Source organism: Ailuropoda melanoleuca, chromosome 7 (assembly GCF_002007445.2).
Source record: "Ailuropoda melanoleuca isolate Jingjing chromosome 7, ASM200744v2, whole genome shotgun sequence".
In the NCBI taxonomy this organism is placed as follows: domain Eukaryota; kingdom Metazoa; phylum Chordata; class Mammalia; order Carnivora; family Ursidae; genus Ailuropoda; species Ailuropoda melanoleuca.
The window spans coordinates 28,625,966-28,649,478 of record NC_048224.1 but is presented as its reverse complement, the minus strand read 5'-3'; the positions used below and the strand labels follow the sequence as shown (position 1 = coordinate 28,649,478).

Genomic DNA, 23,513 nt, shown 5'->3' with positions numbered 1-23,513 from the left:
TCATTCTTTCCTGTCCCCTCCAAGCCCTTCCTTGAGAGAGTGCCCTTCCTTTTGTGCTCATACGTCTGTACCCACCCTCTCCTACCAACTGTCACACTGCCTTGTAACTATCTCTTTTTTTGCCTGTCACCTTCATTAGACTGGGAGCTTCTCGAAGACTAAGACTTTGGCTTAATCATTGCATTTCCCCAGGGTCTGGCATAAGCATGCCCTGTCCCAGAGTAAGCACTCAAGAAACACACCATATGACACCTGTTCCCCTATTTTCTGTGAGGAAACTGAGGCCGAGAGGAAGGAGCATAATTAGGGGCACGCAGGTGTTTGTGACAAGACTAGAACTAGAGCCCTCAACCTCCCCCAGAACCCTTTCTGGCTTAATTGTATAGAAACAGTCTCAGCAAACATCATTCAGCCCCAGGGAACACAGACCCCAGTACCAACAGCTTGCAGGTGTATCTGGATCTCCCAACCTGTGATAACATTTGGATCTTCGTGATAACCAGCTCCTCTGCCTGGGACTCTTCATCCCTGCTGGTCCAGAGCAGAGTGGAGCAGGGCAGTTTTAGGAACTGAGACAATAGATAGGTAACCAGCACAAGCCCCTTCTCTCCAGCTCTTCCCATTCTGATATGAAGTCCCTTCCCCCATTTCTGATAAGAGATTCTCACCTACCCCCTTGTGCAGGTAAAAACTAACAATTTTGCATGCCTCCTCACATTTTTTACTCTGGAAGCCCAAGGGGACTGGCTTGGCCACCAATGTGCTGGAGCTGGATCCTACAGGCTCCCAAGAGAGCCAAGAGCTGCTTGTTAAATGATCCAGGATTGATGAACCAGGTGTTAAATGGTAGATAGCTAGAAGTCTGCCTTGGTGGGAGTATTTACGCCATGGAAATTCTCAAACACTACAAACCAGCCCCCCCACACAAAGAACCCCTTGTTAAACATTTATCAATACATCCCTTCCTTCCTCCTCCACCTCCCTCCTACTCCACCCCTGCTCCCTCCCCTCCACCAAGGCTGCACAGACCTCACTCTGATCCCCTGCAAAGAGCTCATTCTCCCATCAGTGACTGGTTCTTGCAAAGGAGGCAGGGTGGCATGTGGTTAGAAGCATAAGCTTGAAGTCCTACTCATCTGGAGTGAATCCTGGGTCTGCCCACTGGTCACATGACCCGAGGCAAATTTCTTCTCTCACTGCCTCTGTTTCCTCATCTGTAAAACAGAGATACTGATAACACACAGTGCGTTGCATTGGGGTTGCTGTTGAGAATGGATTCATGAAGAACAACCCCAGAAAAAAAAAATCTCAGATAATGTACACGTTTCAGCAGAGCTAAAAATAGCTTGAAGGGTGTTATCTCTGCATGGTGGAAAACCGGAGAACAGAGTCGAGAAAAGATTTATCCCAGGTACCCTTCCTGGAAAACAGCAGAGCCCAGCCTGCATCTGTGTCTTCAGACCCCTTGCTCGTGGCTCTTTCCGTTCTTCTAAGTGGAGGGGGAAGTGTGCTTATGCTTGCACAGATCTCTAGCTCTTATTCACAAAAACTCGAAGCTGTCAGTAAAAATTAATCTAGTCCAAGAGGGAGTATTATTTTGTTGTTGATGATGTTGCTATTTTTGCCTCTAAAAAAAATTCCTTCTTATAACATCTTTTCAAAAAAAGTTTTTAATGAAGTTTTCCTGTTAGGAAAATAACACATGCTCATTATAGGATATCGGAAAATATTGAAAAGTAAAAAGAAGAAAAAGCCATAATCCCACAACATAAGAACCAACCAATGTTAACATTTTTATTTGATGGGAGTGATTTTTGCATTCTTGTGAATGTACTGTAAATACAATTTTTGCCCTTTTTTACTTATGTTATTAGTTAGGATAAGTAACACTAGCTGGTGTAACAAAGATATCTCAGACTCCTAATGGATCAACACAGTAAAAATTGATGTTTCTCATATGCAAAGTCCAAAGTGGATGTTTCTGGTTGGTGGAAATTCTTTCCACATGATGATTCATGGACCCAGGCTCTTCCATCTCAGGTCCCCTCTGTTCCTTGGGCTTCAGAGTTCTCTGAAAGCACATGTGAATCTAGTTGGCAGATGGGGAAGTACAGGAGCATGAAGGGTCTTGTGGGAGGCTTTCATGGGCCAGATCTGGCATATCATATGCCACTTCTACCCACATTCCATTGGCTGGAACTGTCACATGGCCACACCCAACCTTTCTTATAAAGATGGTTACAAAATGCTATTTAACCATGTGCCCAAGAGGGAAAGGAAATGGATTTGATGGGCAACTAGCCAGTGTCTGGTACAGTCAGAGATCACTTTTTCCAACCTTTTGTCATTTTTATAATAGAATGCTCAAGTGTGTATAACTTAGCTCAAGTCGCCCTTTGGTTAAAACCCCTTCAGTCACTTCCCCTTGCATTCAGAATTAGGCTCAGCATCCTTGATACAGTCTGTAAGTTTCCAACTGACCTTGCCCATGTCCACCTTGCCAATCACATTCCATGCTCATCTCCTCCTCAATGACCTCTTTCAGCTTCACTAGGATCTTTCAGCTCCCCTGGTTTCCTAATCTCTCTCCTGCCTTGGGGGCTTTGCATGTACAATCCCTCTTCCCAGGACCCCTCTCCCACAGTGTTAGCTAACTCCTTCTGATCTTGGTGGAAATGCCACCTCCCCAGAAAAGCCCTCTTTGGCCCACAGTCTACATTAGGTTCGTGTTATAGTTCTCTCTTGTAGCACCGTGTTCTTTTCCTTCATATCACTTACTGTAGTTTGTAATTATAAATTTATCAGTGTATTTACTGTTTAATGTCTACATCTCCCAGCAGACTACACGCTTCATGCAATCTAAGACCGTATTGACTTTGTTCACCCTTTATCTGGTGCCGGTCCGGCATGTGCCCAACACGTTTAGGTGCTCGACAGTGCTGGCTGATTCAATGCCTGTATCATAATATTTCATCACGTGGCTATTGCCCTATATTGTGGACATTTTGTTCATGTCTGATATTTTGCTATTCTAAACAAGCTTGACACTTGTATTATGACTGGAAGGAAAGAGGAGTTGGTCCCACCCCTCTTGGCCCATCTACCCTGCCATCGTCTCTTCATCTCTCTCCCCTCCACTGCACCCATCCCTGCCTTAGGCCACCACTTGCTTTGTGGCTGGTGACCGTTGGAACCCTTTGGGCCATCTAATCACAGTCTCTTAGAAGGATGCCTCTCCATGTACTATGCACCAGCAGAAGGGTGGCGCTGGGAGCTTGCCACCCCTCCCATCCTGCCCCTCCTCTTAATATCCTGCTAACCCATGGCTCAAAACTCAATAGATACATCAAACTTTTCTCTAGGCTTGGGCCTATGGAAAGCATATTCATATAAGAATATTTTAAATAGTCTGCAAAATATGACTTATTTTAGCCTAAGGCACAGTCTGGGGAAAAAAAAGTATTTTTTACCTTTGTAGAACATGTGGGTGGACATACACAATTGTTTGATAATTCTCTTATAAGTCCTGCCATCCCTTGGAAAACAGAAGGCACTTTCTTCTTGAAGCCTTCGTGATGAAGGTCTTTACCTTGATGGAAAATCTGACCAGCATTCAAACCCCAGTGTCTTCTCCAGGTCCTCCTTATTTATTTGAGACCAGCGTCATCCTGGTTGGAGGGCTGGCAGCAGAACCATCCAAAGTGGGCTTGGCTCATCTACACAGCTAGCAGGGTACTGACCAGGGGCTCCTGTCCCCCTTCAGCCGGTGTGACATGTCAGGCAGATCTTGTTTCCCCACAGCACCGACCAAGCACTCAGATGAGCTTGCATGCTCACACCTCCCAGAGACAAACACTACTGCCAGAGACAAGCGTGCACTTAGGCACATATTAAAGACATAAATCCTTCCCTAAACGTGCCTTGATCTGAGAGACTGTGTCCCTTAGTGGGCCTGGGGCCCTACGCAATTAGGCTGAGATGAGCAAGTCTTCACTCTGTCCAGCCTCCAGCTCCAGCCCAACATCAGATCATGTCCGGGGCTGGGCATCCCTGCCCTCCACTGTGAAATTGAAAGAGACCAAAAAAAAAAAAAAAGTTCCAGTGTAGGGCTTGACCCATACAATTCATAAACTGCTATTGGACTAGATCTTACTCGAGCTTAGTAGTAAAACATTAAAGATGAACAATGGAAACAATTTTTCTAAGAGCAGGCTGCTGGAATCCTTAGTACATTTCACTCTCCACTGATTTTCCTGGGGATTCTGAGCTGGCACCAGGTGAAATTCTGCTAACTAGGATTACCTGGAGGAATTATGAGTTACCCTTTTTATGCACAGCAGCTCTGGGTTATGCCTTCTTCATAAATACCTTCTTTAATTCTCACAAACAATCCTGACAAGTAGGTATTGAGCTTCCTATTTTTCAAAGATGAGAATGGACACTCAGACACACTCTGTGACTACCCAGGGTCACGCTGGGGGCAGTGTTGACTATTGTCTGGTGAATGCTGAAACGTAAGCTTTTTTCCATGTGTTATCCTGTGCATTCTGAAGATTTCTCGGTCAAAGAAATGCAGCTTTATTGCTCCCAGTTCAACCTGAGCTGTTCGTTTGGATCGACTTTCATGAGACAGACTGCCTTCTTTGATAGCAGCGACATCTCTTTCAGGGAAAAAAAGTTCCTTCTAAATTATCCGCTTGGCGGCTTTACTTCCATTATTTTATTTGCATTCCAGATCTGCTCTGTGGTCATTCTTTATAAACTGCTCAGAAGTTAGAATCCATTATCCATCAGCATGCCATCGAGAAAACAGAAACCACTTCAGGCATTTCAGAGGGAGATTTTAATACAGGCAACTGGTTACAACTTTGTTGAAAAGGGTGGAGGAGCCGAACAGGAAGGGGCTGTCGCTGGAGACAAGTATTTACAGAAACTACCAAGCCCCTTGGGCTGCAGAAACCAAAAGGGAAATGGCGTTGCCACCGCCTCTGAAATGCCCGAAATGCATGACGTAGTTTCTGTTTTCTAGACGGCATGCTGATGGGTAATGGATTCTAACTTCCGAGGAGTTTGCAGGAATGACCCAGAGCCAATGAGAAATGCAAATAAAATAGTGGGGACCCAAGTGCTCTGGCTTCTGAGGCTCCCACTGCTGCTGTTTCTACTGCTGTGGGGACCCCACAACCGTCCACTGAGCAGTCAGCTCAGAGCCCCCCATGCTGACAGTTGGGGGGCCGCTGGGACCCACAGACACCTGCAGGCACCCAGAACTCCTGCTGCTACAGCCAAAGCCGAAAAAAAAAATAGCTTTTCCCTTATGCGTACTTTCTAAATCTCCCGTGAGTGCTTCTCAGTAGCAGAACCTAAATGGAAACCAGCTGGCAGGGGATGGTGGGAAATCTGGTTTCTGGACTTTGAGCTGCTGCAACACAGAGGAGGGTATAGAAGAGCAGGTGTGGACTGTGCGCCAGCAGACAGCACCCGGCCACCACACCAGCCAGAGTTACCAAATTCCACTGCTTTAGAATTCAGTGCATCATACAGATTGGTCTCAAGGGCACGTGATGATCCTGTGCAGCTCTGGGATCGCACACAGCGAAAGCTTAAGGAGAGTCATGGCATTTATATATACGTAAAGAATACGTGTGTGGGGAGAAGAGCAAAACAAATCCCCCCTCAAGCTGGGGTTTAAGAAAGCAAAGCCAGCCGGCTTCCTTGGCTGAGATGCCAGGCCACGGTGAGGCTGAGGCATGGGCTTCCCACAGAATCCACAGCCTTGTCACTCAGTCTCCTTCAGGTTGCAAGAAAGACAGAGTCCCAGTGACCTTTGATGGCAGGGGTCTCAGGTGGGGTTGCCCGGGAAACAGATTCTGAGACAAAGGTTTGCATATTGAAGTCGAACAGGGAGGGCTCTCAGGAACAAGACCTGGGAGGGAGGAGGTGAAGCAGGATTTGGCAAAGGGGCAAGTGAAGTAATGCAGGTGTAACCATGACCTTGGGCATCCTACAGGGACTTCTGGATCCCACGGTTCTTCACAGTTGTCCTGAATTGAGGCAAGGGGGTAGAACTATGTCCCTTCATGACCATTGGATGTAGGCTGCCCCACAGGAAGGGGGCATAACCGTCATTGGCACAGCTCCGTTTGGGTGCCAGGCAACTCAGCAGCAGCCAGGATGCCTGGCAGCTGGGGAAATGAGTGCCTTCATCCCAAGGGAGCCCTGGGGCTGCATGCTACAGTGTCCACCAGACAGAGAGGGCAGGAGTAGGGTGGAAATCTGCTCCTGTGCAGGCCACTCTGCCCAGCCACCTTGGTGGTACCCTTTGAGCTGGCAAGAGAGAGAATCTGGCCACCACCCTCGCCTGAGCCACTGTCCCCTCACACCTGGATTACTGGCTGCCAGAGCCCCCAGTTTCTCAGTATCTTTATTTCCACACTACTGTCCCTTCTCCATCCAGCAGCCAGTACCATCTTCTCAAATCTTACATCAGATTATAGTACTGCTTTGCTCAGCCTCCCCCCCCACACCCCCCGGGGCTCTTCCCTGCACTTAAAATCACCTCCAGAGCCCTGTCACGGCCTCCAGGTCGGATGTGACCTGGCCCTGCCCACCTGCCCACTCCCTCGCTTTGTGGTGCCCTTCCACGCCGGCCCTTTCTGTTCCTGCCCTGACTTGGCGCTGTGCCTGGAGCATCTCCCTCTTGCCTTGCAGCCTGCAACTCTTCTATTAGCTCTTCAGCAAGCTTTTCCCTGACTGCGCAACAGACCTATCCCTCGCCCAGCCATTCCCTCTTACCTTCGTCGCGGCACTCTCCACGAACTAAAGTCATCTTGTGCGTTTATTGGCGAACTTGTTTTTATTTGTCCCTCCTCATCAAATATAAAGCTCTCCAAGAGCAGGAATCAGCACCTGGAAGCTAAGTAGTTGGCCCAGAGTAGGCAAATATTTGTGGAAGGGCAGAATTTCATGAAAATCATCTGATTGCATGTAGGCTTCCTTGTGTCCGGTTTTAATGGACGTCGACTTGGCTAGGATAGTGGTCCCCATCCAGTCAGCCACGGGCAGGGTAGCGGAATTGGCTTTAGCGGTCAGACCCAATGGGTGCCATGGTCACTTCTTCCGGAAAGAATCGGATGACGCATCTTCTTCAGGAGGGGGCTTCCTGGAGCTTCCTGGCTTCCTCTCTGTGCAGACTCCCCAGTATAGCCCAATTACCATCTGTGTGTCCTTCATTACCTGCCTGTGAACCACACAGCGGCTCATGTGGTTTGAGAACTCAGTCTCTTGGGGGCTGATGTTTCTGAGAGGCAAGGACACCTTGGGCAAAGACCCAACAGTTTATCCCTTTGCCGGATGACACCATGCGATATGGAAAATCTCCTCCCAAGGGTTGGAAAGCTTCCTGGTGCTTAAAATCTTTTTATTTCAGCTCTCTGCTATTAAACATTTTAAAATAAAAATTACTACTGCCATTTACTGATTGCGCATTGTAGGTCAGGAGCTTTGCTAGGTCCATAACTCAGGTGCTGAGGACTGTGCCTGGCACCGAAGCTGGGTTTGGGATATTCAGACACTGGCCTCCTTCCACTGCATTACTTGAGAGATTAAGGAGCTACTGTTAGCAAAAATAGTCATCATGAGGAAAATAAAATGTGACAGCTTTCACTTCAAAGATGGACTAATTTGTTTTGCTTACAAAGTAAAGGGAGGTTCTCATCCCCACCTCATACTCCAATCCAGTGTCTTTCCATCCAAGCTTCGAAGACCATTTCATGTACTTTTTAGTTTAACTAATAAAAATTCTGCAGAATTTGTCCACATTTTGTATCTAGAAGTCTTTGGAGTTCCTCAGAGCTTGGCAGGAGATGGGCAAATTAGATCTCCACCTTTATCAAACCAAGAAATGTCCTCCTTGTCCGCCGTGTCTGCGTCTTTTCCAGCTATGCAAAGTGCTCTATTTGCATAAAAGTGAGCCTTTTGCAAGATGTTCTGTGTTTTTCAATCATCCCTAGAAATAAAATCACAGCTCCCATCTCACCTTACGCTCAAGTGTTTTCACACTCCTGAGAATTGCTTGCCGTCACCTGAATATGGAATTTGGTGGGCATTAGTTTCAAACTGATACTACTTGCAGCTGTCTACAGGATTTCAAAAAGGTGTCAAAGTGGCCTCAGAAGGGGTTTCTCGTTCTGAGAACAGGTTGAGTGATTCTCTTTGTTCGAAAAGCCGCAGAGCGTCAGACTTTGGATTTCCACCAAGGGAGGATACTTCTTGGCTCTTTGTCCCAAGAATTGAGTGGGATCCTAAGTATTGTGCGTGCTATGACCTGATGATACAAGAGCATGAGAGTAGAACAGTGTCCCTTTAAGACCATTGCTTTTCCTAATTGTATGTTAATGGAAAGATAGGAAGAAATTTATTTCTTGATGAGGAGCAACATGCTGTAGGGAAATGGCACGGGCGTTCAAATCAAATTTGGATCTGACTCCCAGCAGCCTCACTTACAGTGACCTCATACAGAGCACATAACCTCTCTTGGTCTCAGTGTCTTGATCTGTAAAATGAGGATCATCCCCCTTTCCACTCAAACTTGTCAAAAAGATTCATCAATACAACGTGTCGATTTCCTTGCCTGGTTACAGAGTTCTGATGGGTCGTGTATTAGCAAGGAGAGACCCCACACCCTCTTTATGTTCCCCATTTATTTAACCCAGTATATGGAAGCCCCGTACCAGCCAGTAAGGCAGATGCAGCAGAAGAGGCTGTCTGTCGCCCCCGGGGCCTCTAATGAGGGTTGCTTAGCTGCCTGTGACACTAGGCAGGTCTCACTGGCTCAAGAAGTTTCATTTTGTGCTGCCCCGTAGCCCATTTATAATTGGGGCTGATGTCACCCCTCAGGAAGAACTTACAAAAACATTCTCTGTCCTTAATAAGAAATACTAACTGACCTCCAGTCCCCTTCTGATCCTCACGCCAAACAGCCTTGGCAGAGCCACACATCTTAATGGGTGGGGCCCAGGAGCAGAGTCAGGGCCAGGCTCCCTGGGCCACATCGCTGCCTCCGTCTTTCCTGGAAGACCTTGTCCCAGGATGACATGGGACACGTGGGGTTTCATGGATTATCATGATGATAATGATGACACATAGCTCAGCGTGAATTCACATGTGTTAGTTCCATTATTGATTTTGTGCTCCTCCGATTAACCAGATAAAGTCACAGCCAGTTTTAAAACAGTTAGTTTAATTTTGCATCTGCAGCCCCGCGGAAATCTATTTTTTTCCCCAAGATTAATAATCACATTGTACCATTTATGAATTTCAGTTGAGATCAGTGGTGTTTGAGCTAATATGGCATTTCTCTTTTGTTCTTGTTTGTTTTGTTTTGTTTTGTTTTTAGGGTCAAGTTGTGTTCCGGAATGGGGAGAGAATGGGGACCATTAAATTTACTCAATTTCAAGGTAGGCTTTCTGATGCTTATTCTTTCTAGTTGATGAATTCTATATTTGTGGATGTTGTGTTTCTGCAATAAAATACATCAAAAGAAATGAAAGTATGATGTTCCAGATAAGAGAAAGCAGAATCAGTAGAAAACACTTTTCTGTGAAAACATTAGTTTCAACTTATTTAGAATATTTTTCTCAACTGCATGACTTCTCAGGCTATTCAGTCTCCCCACAGGACTCTGAGAGGCTCATGAAAGTATGGGGGTGGGGGGTTCTGTCCCCTCTAGTATTCTGAGAAAGCTTGCATTGTTTTTGGTTTTGATTATAGAAATTTCCAAACAGACCCTAAAGTTGAGAGAACCACATAATAAGCCCTGTGCACCCATCACCTCGCTTCAACCATCATCAACATTTTGCCAATCTTGCTTTATCTTTACTCACCCACTGCATCCTTTTTTTTTTTTTTTTTGCTGTAATGTTTAAAGCGGCTCCCAGACATTATCTCATTTCAATCTATAAATACTGCAGTATGTATTCCTACTAGATAAGGACTTTTTATAAAACATGACCATGATACTATTATCCTACCTAAAACATTTAACAACAATTCTCAGTCTCCTTCCACTTCTAGTCTATGTTGATCCCCTGATTATCTCCAAAATGTCTTTACAATTTGTGGGAGAATCCATACAATGGCTGTTTCTCTTTAATCTCTTTGAACTCATAATCATCCCCACCACCCATGCTTGTAATAGGTCCTTAATTTTTTTTAAGAATCCAGGTCGCTTGTTGGACTTTTCTGTTGTCCATGTTGGAAGGGGCTCAGAAAACTTCCAGATTCTATTCCTCAAGTGACGAGGTAGAAATAGAGGCCCAGAGAGGGGCAGCGGCTTGTTGGAGCCCACTTGGCATCTGTGAGGAGCAGGGCTGGGCTTTCCCCCAGGGAGACACCTCTCTGCAACCCGCACAGTCATCAGCAGGGTTGTCAGCCGAAACCACTAGATGCACCATTCTTCACTGCAGTGTTTTTCAGCATCTGGATGTTTCTGGAAAATCCAGAAACAAGAGCAGTGCCTTTGCGTCAGATCCCAAAGTCATCCAGGGGAAAGCAAGAAATGAAATCGAGTTATCCGGGTTCATTCAGACAAATCCCTCCGGATTTAGATCAATGAGGAGAGGTGTTGGGTACTGTGGCTCCGTAATGCAATCTTGTAGATTTACCCATTCGTCTTCCCGTGGCAGGTAATTGAAACACATGTCAGCTCTCTGGCATGCACAAAAGATGTAATTTTCAGCAAATATAATTATTTTCCCATTTGTTAAGTCTTGCTTCTTCATTGGTTGAACCAAGTAAGCATCTTGGCAAAGATACTTACTCTTTTTTTTTTTGAGTGATTGTAACTAAATTCTCTTGTCACATTTCCAGTTCTCAAATTATATCATTCTAGGAGAATATTTTATAAAATATTGATTGGCCGATCACAGCTACAAGTGCGTGCCAATTTTATTGCCTTTTTTGTTGTTGTTAGGATTAGACACCAACTCCAGTGACTAGTTTTAGGCATTTATAAGGAAAGCAATGGAGCAAACAGTAGTTCAGAGATGGGCCTGACCTACCTTAGCTCAAGTCGATATAGCACATTAGGCAAGTAACTTCACCTGCGTGAAGTCCTCATCTGTAAAATAGGAATATAATCCTACCTGTCTTCTTGGAATGTGGAAATAACTCGATAACACATAGAAATAATGTGCATATATTTCTTGCTCAGCAAGTAGCAGCAATTATGATTAGCACTGTGTCAAAAATGATGACACCTTTCTGAAGCAAATCCAGATTTTCTTGGTGGGTTGAAAGCCCCCAGGTGCCTTTACATCTGCCCACCCTTTCTAGCTTCTCCCCACACTTAGCCATAGGTAGGATGTCAGACACGGCAGGGTCTTAGAGATGACCCTGTTCCACTGCTTCCTGGAATAAAGGGGGAACTGGGGCCCAGGGGAGGGAGGTGCTGCGCCCCGGGACACAAGCTGGTTAGTGCAGAGCTGAGACGGGACCTCAGCTTCCCTCTTGTGCTCACATGCACACCTGAGTGTTTTCCCTTCACCGCATCCATGCCCTGTTTTTAGTGAACATCAGAGCGGGACCTGCACCTGCTCCTCTTTATATGTTTTTAAAACAAACGTTGGTCCTGTTGACAGAGGGATTCTGTGTTATTTCAGGACTAGAATGAGCCACTAGAATGCTGGGGGCACAAGAGTTAGTTCTCCAAATGTAGAGGGTCTCAGAGGTGCATGTCTGCCAGGGTGGAGCGGCACTGAATTACTGAACAACTGACCAACCTGGAAGGGTGCCTGGTTGTCATCTCATTTCACAGAGAGGAAACTGAGCCCCAGACAGGGGAAGGGGCTTGCCTGGGGCAGACCCTGACTCGCCGTGGGATGGTGAGTTCGTTCCTTCCCTTCTCCTGGCCCACGTTTCCCTGGGCTGGTCAGACTCTGTTTTCTGGGACTTTCCAGGATTTACCCCAAGAATTGCCTCATGCCATTGGCCTTTCAAAACAACCTCTAAATAGAACCACCATGTTGTTTTCTGCCGTGTCCTTCACACCATCTCTGCCCCTGTCCGCTTCTCTTTCCCTCACCTCCTGCACTGTCTTTAGAGGGGACGGTGAACAGCAGGGCTCACAGCAGAGCTGGCTCGCAGACAGCCACTCCCAGCAGTAGGGGCTCCCTTTGCAGGGGCTGCTCCGAGACTCACACCCAGGCTGTCTCAAAGCTCGCTAACCTGATCTTGGAAGCTGGCCCTTCCCACCCTTCCTCTGAAGACCTCACGAGATGCTCTTCGAGCTCCTCATTTGTGCAGAGTTCTCGGGGCCTTCCAAACCCTCTTCTCTACGGTAGAAGAAGCATTTCATAGGAGGCTCTGTTAATTCCTTTGCAAAACTAAAGCACAAATGAGTTGGAAATGGGAGGTAGCTTTGGGAAGAAGATTAAAAGGCGAGCCAAGAAGCCATGGTCCTGCACTCTTAGATTCCAAGGCTGTAGGGTAGCACAAATGCCTGGCGCTCAGTAGGCCCCCAGTACAAGTTTATTGATTTAACCTGGAGGCAGAAGACCTGGGTTCAAGTCCTTGCTCTGAAACTCAGCAGCAGTGTAACCCAGGGCAAGTTACTTCATCTCCCTAAGCCTCAGCTTAATCCTTTGGAAAATGGGGTGGCACTAATGCCAGCCCTGCCCAACTGCTAGGGCTGGGGAAAGGGCTGAATGAGATTTTGCTCTCTAGACTCTCAAGTGCTGGGAAGCTCGTCACATTACTGACATGATGCCTGGCTCTTGGCTGGCTCTTGGTAATGCTTACTGGATTAGTTGGTGATAGGACTTGTAGGAATTTAAGAACATCTTCATTTATTCGTGGTTTCCAGCGACCTGTCTGGCAAACAGCAGTTAGCCTTGACAGCAGAATGTGAGCTGAAGCTAATTCAAGATGGTGGCCATTGTTGTTTCAGGCTGGAGAAACTACCCATCTTGTAAACAGTACTGTTCTAAAATAATGGGCCAGAGTTAGCACCCTGGCCCCTCTTGAGACTGAGGCAGTTTAATCCAGGGAGAGCTTCAGATCCTTAAGAATGACCTTCCTCACCCCCAGCTTCCCTCCATTCACTTCATTTTCAGGGGTTCCCAAAGATTTTAACTCCCAGCAGGACAATGTAGATGGTAGGTGGCAGATGCTGCCACTGACACATCCATACTCCCCTAGCAGCCACAATTCCAGAACAAATGCCTCATGAAAAGCACCTGCACCCCTCCACCTGTGCAAGGAGTAGGCCATGTGTCCAGGGAGCTGGGGCTTCCAGGGACAGCCTTGTGCCAGGGAGGAGAGAGAAGCAGAGGATAAACCACCCAGCATCCTTCCCTCTTGGGTGGGGCAACTGCAAGGTGTGTTCTACTCTGTCTCTAGGGGTTCCCAATGGGATCGTGCCTCAGTTGCCCGCCCAGAAACCTGCTCATGACTGCCCCCATACTGGCTTCCTTCCCTTCCGTATCTCACCTCCCCACACCTCTTCAGTGTGCCCCAAGACCACCTCCCAAATCAATTCCGTGCCCTCCTCCTCTTGGCTCAGGTGCAATTCTGAGTGGCCCCCCTGTGGTCAGAAGCATGCATTAGCATCCTGTGGCCACACACCTTGGGTGTCGCAGGGCCAAGGTCTAAACCCCGTCTGACTCCACATTCAGCCGCCCTCCCCCTGCCCGTGCCAGCGCTGACTCCCGTTAAACCACGTGTACGTGAGCATGAATGCCAGGGAATTGGCTTCTTTTCTCCCTCACGAGAAGAAAGAATCCATGTTCCTGGCGAAGTCTAAACATGGCTCAGAATTTGCAGCAGGGAAGGAAGTTGCGTGAAGCCATGATTAGAGCCTTGTTTGTGCTGCTCTTCGGGAGTGCTCAGCATCTGCGCGCTCGCTCGCTCACCAGCCCTGCCTTCATTAGGCCTGTTTGTCAGAGTCTCAGCGAGCGATAATGTGCTTGAATTTCACACGGCTTCTGTGCAGCATAAAGGGCTCAGACTTCGGACTTTTCTATCTCAGCACCTGATCTGAAGGCACGGGGTCTTCCGTCACTCCAACAGCGTGATTGTCATTCAGAAGGTACCTAGCGAAATGCAGGCTTGCGCTCCCCACTTGCAGACATTAATTACCATTTGGTCTTTGGGGTAACAGATACGGTTCTATTCAGTGCACATTTCCTGAGCATCTGCCAGGCGCTTTACCAAGTCCTCCGAGGGAAGCCAAGTTGAATAAGATACAGTCCCTGCCCCCCAGGGGCTTCATAATTTCTCTGGCCCAGTGCCAGGGTCTATAAAAGCAGGAAGATGATTTCCCAGAACCGACTAGAAAACTTCGGGAGCTAGTTTGACCCTAGTTTGAGATGCTTGAGGCCGGTTTTTAATGTCCTTTTCCTTCTTTCAAGGCATGTATTGTAGCTCCCTTCCCCTAGCCGTAGGTCTGGGAAGGCTAGGTAATCTGACTGCCACTCGACTTGATACAAAGAGTGGAGACATAGGCCGCTGAACTGCAGGAGACCTTGGCAGGGTTGTGGGTTGGCAGGAATGGAAGGACACACGTGTATGTGGGCTCTTTGAGGCTGGGAGCCTGACCCTGACACTTCCCAACCTTCATGATCAAGGGCTTATGTTTCAGAATGCCCAAGGAAGGTGGCCTGAAAGATTTATTTAGCAGACCTTGTGTTTCATTGAGCCATAGTCTCTCCATGTTGAAGGGAACCGTGACTCTCTTTTGCAGCATTACCTCTCCTTGAATGCCTCCAGTGATGGGGAACTCATCCCCTTGCAAGTATATGAGCTTTGAATTATATGAACTTTGAAGCAGACATGACTTTTCCTTACTAGCTAGGTGCTTGTGGCTTAATTTCTCTAAAGCCATCATTTCAGCATTCAGTTTAAAATAGTAAAATTAAAGGGGACCATTTTCTTAGCCTTGGGGGATAGTGAGAATTCCATGATGTGAAGCTATGAACGGTTCAGTGACTAGCACAGAGAAGGGCCATGGCAACCGTGGGCTTCCGGCTTCTCTCCTGGGCACTCATGACCATAACCCCAGATCCGCTCCCCTCCAGAATTTTTCGAGAAAAGTACCGTCTTGCTTCCTTAGGACGCATTTCACTCTCCTCATTTCATGAGACACTGTGATCACTGGTCCAGGAAAGCCCCTCTCGCTTGTTTGTGCCCTATCTCAAGCATTTGCTCTCATCCCACAGGGAAAGGCAAACACTCTAAGTGTTTAACGCACATATTGTGTTGGTATGTCCTTACAAAATGTGGATTGCTGTTCTGTATGCATATATTTTGATTTCTGTCAGTGCAACTGGATTATGTGTCGTCTTCTATTTCTTTCTCTTTTTTTTCCTCCCCACTCAGCACGTTGTGCTTTGGAGATGCTTCCAAGCTCCTGTGGGTACATCTGAGCCATGCCTTGCACTGATCATGCTTTACCCATCCACGCTCCCAGTGACAGATACGTGGGCCACCTTCAACCCCCCACCGATAGAAATTATGAGTGTCCTTGTACGTGTCCTCTTATGAACCCAACTGGGCGTTTCTTAGGACAAATGTCCAGGAGCAGAATTGTTGGGTGGGAAGGTGTGTGAGCACTGAACATGCTTCAGATCTGCCAGATGGCTCTTTCAATGCCCACACCTGTCTCCACTGCCACCAGCATGGGGATTCCTGTGTCCCTCCTCCCTCCAGCACTTCCCAGTCCCTGGCTCACTCATTGTTTGAGTCTAAAGATATAAAGTAATATCAGTAGTCTTAAATATCATATCTCCGATTACTAACGAGGTTTGGCCATTTCTTCCTGTGCTCGTCAGCCATTTCTTCATCTTTCTCGTCCTTCTACCACTTTTATTTTGAGGGTAGTGGCCTTTTCTTGTTGATTTGCTAGAGTCCCTAATGTACTGTAAATATTAGTCCCCTTTTACCTTTAAGCTTTGCAAATACCTTCTCTCATTCAGTCACTCATCTATAGACTTAAAGTCCTTGTTGAACAGAAGTTCTTTTTCTCCCTCCTATGGTTTGGGGTTTTGAAGTTTCTTAAGAGCCATTTCCCGGCACCTGCATGCCAGTCCTGACTGGACACAGAGGGTGCCGAGCTGGGTAAGACACAGCCCCTGCCCTCAAGAGACCTCCTGGCCTGGGGGGGGGGCACAGATACAGGACCTCAAGTGGGTGTGATATGTGATAAGGGAGTTCAGAGGAGGGGCACTTGGCTCCACCTGGCAGATTCTAGAAAGCCTACCTGGGAGAGGTGGCATCTGAGTTTTCTTTCCTATCCCTGAGTTTTGGATCCTGAAGGGCCAGTGTGAAGTTAGCCAAGAAAAGGAAACAAAAGGTGCTGTAGGTGCAAATGACCTGTTATGTTTATATGTGTCCTGCATACCCCCAGATACTTAGCTTTTCCCCTGGCCCAGCTCACCTAAGTCAATAGACAAATCGGCCCTTAGCAGGGTTATTATATTCCCAAGGCATTTGGCCAGTGTCCACCTGGCCTGTTCAAAATTTCCAAACAAAGAACAATGACATTAATTCGTTACAAACATGGCAGTGGTATATTGTTTATGAAGACAGAGAAGAGTGTGTGCAGGATTCAGGCCAAGGAATGCCGCCGAGAGGTGCTGCTCAGCTCTGCTCCTCATCCAGTGACAGGAGAGTCGCCCTCTTGTGCCTGCCCACAGGCAGCGACCAGACCGGGGATCACTCCTGAGGAATGGCTGGCCATCCGGAGAAGAGCAGAATCAGAGCCCGTGATCGCCATGTTCCCACCCCTGAAGAACCACCGGGGGAGCAGGAGTCCATGTGACGTGTGGCCCCGAGGCAGAGGCAGGACCTGTGAGGCAGGTTTTCAAAGCAATTGCAGAATCATTGAGCAAGATGGGTGGAGGCCACAGAGATCTCCCCATCCAGCCCACTCGCTTTAGCAAGACCCAGGCAGAGGCCAGGACTTCCTGGGGGCTCCTCACAGAGGGGACAGCAAAGCCAAGACTAGCTCCAAGGGTCCTGTCTACCAGCCAGAGCTCTTTCCTATCCCTGAATTTGGGATTTTGTTACGGGGGCCTAGAATAGAATGATTGCATAGCATTTTTTATTTTTGTTGAGTCAAGACCATCCTATGTTTTATACCTCAGAGTCATACATTGAGTCTGTATGTTTATAACCATTAAACTTTAAAGAACACATATACATCCCTCCATTCAGACCTAGAGCCAATTGAGGACAAATGGACAGTTAGGGGTGAGGGGAGGAGAACCCAGCTAGCGCAGGAGGTCGGCAACCCCGTAACAGGCTCTCGGGCCAGAAGGAGGCAGAATCACTGACTGAAGCTGTTTCCCCGCCGTCTCATGGATGCTCTCAGGCCCGCAGCCAGGGAATATTTTCAGACTGGACTTTTTTTGGCTGCCTAATTTTCACCAATAGGACCTATTTCCTTTACGTATCATCCAAATCTAAAATTTGAAATAAAGAATGCGCTCTTTGAAGAGAACCCTTCTTTTTGCCCCACGACGAGGAAGCAGAATTGTTCTGCGGGCGAGGGGCTCTCTGTTCCACACTATTTTTAGCCTCTTAGCACAGAAAGTGTCGGCCTTGAAGAGCCTTCAGTCAAATCTAGTGGTTCTCAACCCTGGATGGGCATTAGGATCGGCTTAGGGGACTTTTAAAAATACTGCCGCCCGGAACCCACCCCTCCACCCACCAGAGGTTCTAATATAATGGGTCCATATTAGGACTCAGACATATGTATTTTCCAGCAGTTCCCAGGTGATACTAATGCCCGGCCAGGGCTGAGAACCCCTGGAAGGCCTGCTGTGCAGTTTGCTGATGGAGAAACTGAGGCCCAGAGAAAGGGATGGTCTGTTTAGGGCACACAGTGAGTTGGCCACAAGCTGCACCAGAGTTGTGGGGCAGGGAAGCAGCCCTCTGCTCAATTCCTTCATCCACCCCCACCCCCTGCTGGGTCTTTCTAGCCTGTCCCCTGGTCCACAGTCTGCAAGGCCCAGTCTGTATCCATTGGGTGGTTAATGCTGTTTGCACAATGGTGTTAACAAGGAACCCAAGAGTTAAACATTGAGAGTTCTGGGTGCCTATCATGGTCAGCACCAGCTGGGCCATGGAATAACACAGAGGGCAGCATCCTTCTACCTGTAGAGCCAGGAGGGACTCTGTGTAGGCGACAGGGGACGAGACTCAATGCTACCTAGGGATGCCAGATGCAAGGCTTCAGGTCCCACTCGGGAACTAACCAGCTGACAGGAATCATAAGGCCTGGACACACCTAGGGCATAGCTCTGACACCAGGGGCTGTCACCCATGCCTTCAGCCCACAGCAACTGAGATGCTCAGAAGGGAGCTGTACTCAGGGAAGGCTTCCTGGAAGAGGTGGGTGTAGGGTGCAGGCCATGTTGGTAGAGGGAGGTGAAAGCCACCTTCCAAGCAGAGGGACCATTATGGGGTCCTAGGGAGTGTTTGGGGACCTAGCGAAGAGCTTAGTACTTTTATCATGAGGTGAACTATAATTTATTGAACACTTACTGTGAGTTAGGCTGTAAGCTAGAAACTTCCTGTATATTCTCCTCTTTAATCCTCATGGCCACTTTGAAAGTTCCCATTTCCCAGCTACAGCCACCTGCTAACAAAGGGCAAGCTGGAGAGAAAGAATATCTGCAAATGAGAATAATTTTACCTGCCTGGTAGGGCTGGGTGAGGCTCTAGTCTCTAAACTACAACGTCAGAGATTATGATATTTTTTTTGGAACTTTGTATCTCCAGCCCAGAGCCTGGCAGATAATAGGCACCCAGTCGATGTTTGTTGAGTGATAAGGGATTTAGCACAAGCATTCCTCAGTGCCCAGATGTCCAAGGCCATCTTGGTCAAGGATGGGAACAGAACCTCATCTTCCACCACCCACGCTGCTGCTTTTGAGGGATTCTTTATCAGGGAATATCTGGAGCTGGGCTTGGCATGCAGTAAGCACTCCATAAATGTGAGCCGAGTGACCAACAGCTCTGCTCAGCATGGGTGGTGAGAGTGGCCTGAGTGCAGGGCTGGGGGAGCCCAGTTCAGGTGCCCACTTGGTTGCTGCCCAGCACATGGCTCTGAGCATCCACTTAACTCCTGTGATGCTCCTCCCTCACCTACAATCGGTGGCAAATCATGCCCAGTTCATGGTTTGCCGAGAGCCTTCGATGCAGGAGCAGGTGAAGCCCCTGTGCGCCCCCAGGCAGTACCCCAGGGAGAGATCCTGCTGATGATGGCTATCTCGGGAAGCCCAGTACGTGTGCCGCAGCCAGTTGGCCGTTCCTCTTGGTCCCATGGGACAGTCATTGGGGTGTGTGAGTTGGGGGGGCAGGCTGTGTAGCTGGGGGCGCAGTGGGGTACCAGCCGCATCACTTCCCAGCTCCTGGTGATTTGTTCCAATCAGCCTGCATATTTCATGAACTGCCTCCCCACGCCAGATAAATAAATCAGGGCTCCCTCCTCTGAGCGGCAGGAGCTGACTGGGGCGGAAGACTTCAGAAGGCCAGAGCAGGGATGCTGGAGCTCCCAGCAGAGTCTGCTAATGTGACATTTAGGAGCTGGGACCCAGGCAAGAGACACCACCTGCAAGTGGCAGGGAGACCACTGTGGAGGGAAGGAAGTGACTTTTACAGCCCTGTTTTCCACCCCACAGTCAGAGAAACACAGGCAGAAGTGTGGCCTGTGGGATTCCCTGTTTCGCTTCCTGAATGTTTATAAGGGACCAGCAGAGCATCTGCATTTCTGCAGAGAAATTCCCTGAGAGCCAGAGCCCCAGCCCGCTGGCACTTCCTCCGGGTGCACGTTTGGAACTCCTGCAGCTGTGTCAGTGATAACCTCTGGGCATTGGGAGGCCCGGCGTCGGCAGCTCTGGGGACCCGCTTGCCCTGCGGGTGGGCACGTGGGTGGGCCTCTCTGCAGCTACTAGACCAGGAGGCACACGAGGCCCATGGAGGGGGCGGCTTGGCAGGAGTTGTCGCCGCTCAGGGATCCCACTGAGGCAGCCCCATGTTGGCGAAGAGCACAGGCCGTGGGAAACAGCCCGGGTTTGAGGCCGGGTTCTACTCTTAGAATCAGTGGGGTGGCGGCAAAGGCACAACCTTTGTGCAGAGCTCAGTTTCCTCATCTGTGTGGTGGGACTGAAACCACCAGCTCCAGCTGTGAGAACTGAGCACAAAGAGGCACAGAAAGTTCCTACACAGATCCAGGCACACTGCCAAGGCTCGGTGACTCCTCAGGGGTTCTCCCCGCCCACTCCCCAACCCTGTCAAAGGCTGGTCAGCCCTGGGGGCTTCACCGTCTTGTTTCACACCCCTTGCCTTTGGTCCTGCTTCCCCAAACCTGCTTTGTCTGTGGTTCCCAGTATCCCCACACACCAAATCCACTGACCCCTTGCTCAAGGGGCTTGTTGTTCTAGTCTCTCGGTGGCATCTGACACTGCTGGCCAGCTCCATTATAAAATTGTCCCTTTCCTTGGCTCCCGTGATGCCCACTCTCTCCTGCCATCCTGCTCCTGGCACCCTGGCCAGTCCTTCCCAGTCTCCTTGCAGCATCTTTGCCCTGCCCACACCCCACCCAAGAGGTAGGCACTCCCCAGGATTCTGTCCTTGGTCCTCTCTGCTCCTTGGCACTGTCCAAAGGATCTCCTCCCTGCTCCCTGCTCCAACTCCCAGGTCACATGCCGATGGCCCCATCTCTCTCCCCAGCCCTAACCTCTCCCCGTCTCCAGACCCGAGGACATCTCCACCCTCATAATCCATGAGTACGTCAGACTTAGCCAATGCTAATTCCACCTCAGAATGCATTAATAGGAATATAATATGCAAAATGAAGGAAGGGATAGTCCCCTGTACTTGTTGCTGACCAGACCATGCCTAAAGAAATACGTTGGTCAGTCCTTGAGTCTCTATTCTCTCAGACACAGTGACATTGTGTGGTGTGGCCCAAGGAGGGGCCTGGAGAGGGCAGAATGGAAATGATATTCTGTAAGGTGAGGTTGGGGGCTGGTTCCAGGGGATGATCTGTCTGTGTCTTCAAATCCTGGAGTAGAGGGAGCAGAAACCATCTGTGTGGTCCTAGATGATAGACCCAGATACCAGGGGAAGGTTACAAAGAGACTGTGCAGCTCAGTGACCAGGAAGGACTTGGTAACACAGAGTCCAGTTATGAGGGGAGTAGGCCCCTATCCATGAGGTGCACAGCAAAGTGGGGGATTACCAGTGGATGAGATGGTATAAGAGGGCGTCTGTCCCACCCCAGATCCATCGGATGTGGTTTTATAATTCTGCCTGGAAAAGGCCCTGGGGCAAAGAAAAGCCTACGAGAATATAGCCAAGGCATGTGGGGGCAAAGATCTGGGACGGGAGCAGCCAGCTGCAGGCACAGGGCTCCATCTAACCAGCCACTGTCTCTTGCTCCCCGCAGACAGCAGGGAGGTGAAGGTGGGCGAGTACAATGCTGTGGCCGACACACTGGAGATCATCAACGACACTATCAGGTTCCAAGGTAAGGCAGATGGGCTTCTCATAGGAGGGGACCTGCTCTGTTGCTCCCAAGCCCAGGTACTGTCTGAGGGCTGCGGACAAGCTCAGAGTCCTTGTCTTCCTGGGGAAGAGGGAACCTCCTTTCCTCTCAGCGCACACAGTCACTCACCGAGCACAGGGTCCCCATCACTCACGTGGGAGCTGGCTTCCAGCTCCTGGGACGGGTCACTGAAATTTGCATGGAGTGCTATCTCTTACCCCGGCATCTACATTTAAACCAGTCCATGGCCAGGAGTAATCCTGTTTAAATGTGAGCTAAATTTAGCGCTGTCTCCTCCTGTGAAAAACGACTTGGTTGGGTTGCTGAAGATCATTCCCTCTTCTTCTGCTGGAGAACTCTTCCTTAGCTTCTAGAACTGGATAAAAATGGCACCTCTTCTGTGCAGCCTTCCCTGATTGCCCCCAGCTGAGCTAATGGTTCCCTTCTCTTGGCTTTTACAGTGTTTGTCTCTGCCTTCCCCACAGTCATTGTCTTTTGCATGGAAATTTCTAGGTTGTTAAGAACATGAGCTCCCTCACTGGATCCTATCTAACTTTAAACTCCTAATACCAGCCAGGGTCTGACACATGTTGAAGGTTCTTATTTGATGAAAAACTAAACACATGACTGATCAAGCGAGGGGATGACTGGGTGGGTGAATAAATGAATGAACGGGTGAGCATATGAGTCAATAAAGTAGTGGGTGGGTGGGTGGATGGATAGATGGATGGAGGGATGGGTGGGTGGTAGATGGGCTTAACCAGTCTTAATTCCCTCAAGTCCATTCTGCCCTCAACAGCCAAAGCGCCCTGGGCGTCATACTAAGCTGAAGATTCTCCACCTCTGCTCGGAGCACTACACAGTCCCAATGGCTCAGCGAGGGGCCTCACTCCACGGTATCGCCTCAAGACCTTCCCATTTCTCTGCCTCGTCTTTCAGATCTCCCCAACCAAACTGCTTACAGTTCCTCAAATATGCCAAGACACCACCATGCTTTTGCCCCGATGGGTCCTCTGCCCAGAATGCCTTGTGTGGGCAGCCAACTATTCATTTTCTGAGGACCAGCTCTCCCTTCTGTAGCTTTTCCTGACTCCATCGGGGAGAACTACACTCTTCTCTCCGCTTCATGCTCAGGCCTCTCTGTGCCTGATGTTATCAACCACCTGGACCCTGTCATTGGAGGCAGTTTGCATAATGGTTAGAGCACAGGACTCAGTTAGGCAGGTCTGGGTTCAAATCCTGCCAGCTTTGCCACTTACTAGCTATAAAAGTCACATAGCACCTAGAAAATTGTTGCTTCTCTGTAAAATGGGAATAATCTTCTCTACCTGTGAGGCTGTTGGATGGATCAAATGAGAAAATCTCTGAAAAGTGCTTAGCTCGTCGTAAGCATTCAGTAAATATGATTGCTTAATATTGCCTTTTTCTTTTTACATGGTTAGTGTAGAAGTTCCTTGAGGACAGGGACTGTATCTTGGTTGACTTTGAACCAACACCGGCCAGACAGGTAGAAAGTGGTTATTAATGATGACTGATCATCATTAAAGATGATGAACGAAGGTATAATGATGGATGAAGGGATAGTGAAGAATAGATGAATAATGAGTGAATGGATTGGGTGAGGAGCAAGAAAGAAAACTCAGGGTGGCTGCTACTAACGCATCTAATAAGTCATTACCAAGTGGCTTCCATGACATCTTAGTTAAGGTGCACTGTGTGGAGGCGCCATTTTGGGGGGAGCGAAGGTGGAGGAAGGAAGAGGAGATGTGGTTGGTTTCCTGACGTTGTTTCTACATGAACAGCGAGTGGTCATAATCATGACATGTACTTTGGTCCAAACCTCAGCCCTTTTCTCAATGCCCAGAGAGGGCCAGGAGTTCCCACCCAGGAACTCACGGGCATCCACAGGATGGCTCTAGTGTTTGGGAACCAGAAGATACCCGAGCCAGCCTAATGTAGCCAG

At 48.6% G+C, this 23,513-nt stretch overlaps 1 protein-coding gene across 1 annotated transcript in view; it reads left to right on the top strand.

The window, feature by feature from the left end:
• Positions 1 to 23,513, top strand: part of GABBR2 (gamma-aminobutyric acid type B receptor subunit 2) — a 340,039-nt gene that overhangs the window by 234,422 nt on the left and 82,104 nt on the right. Inside the window, exons 9-10 of the mRNA XM_011219329.3 lie at positions 9,398 to 9,458; positions 21,452 to 21,532. Coding sequence (XP_011217631.2) covers positions 9,398 to 9,458; positions 21,452 to 21,532 — 142 coding nt within the window. The remainder of the gene's footprint in view (positions 1 to 9,397; positions 9,459 to 21,451; positions 21,533 to 23,513) is intronic.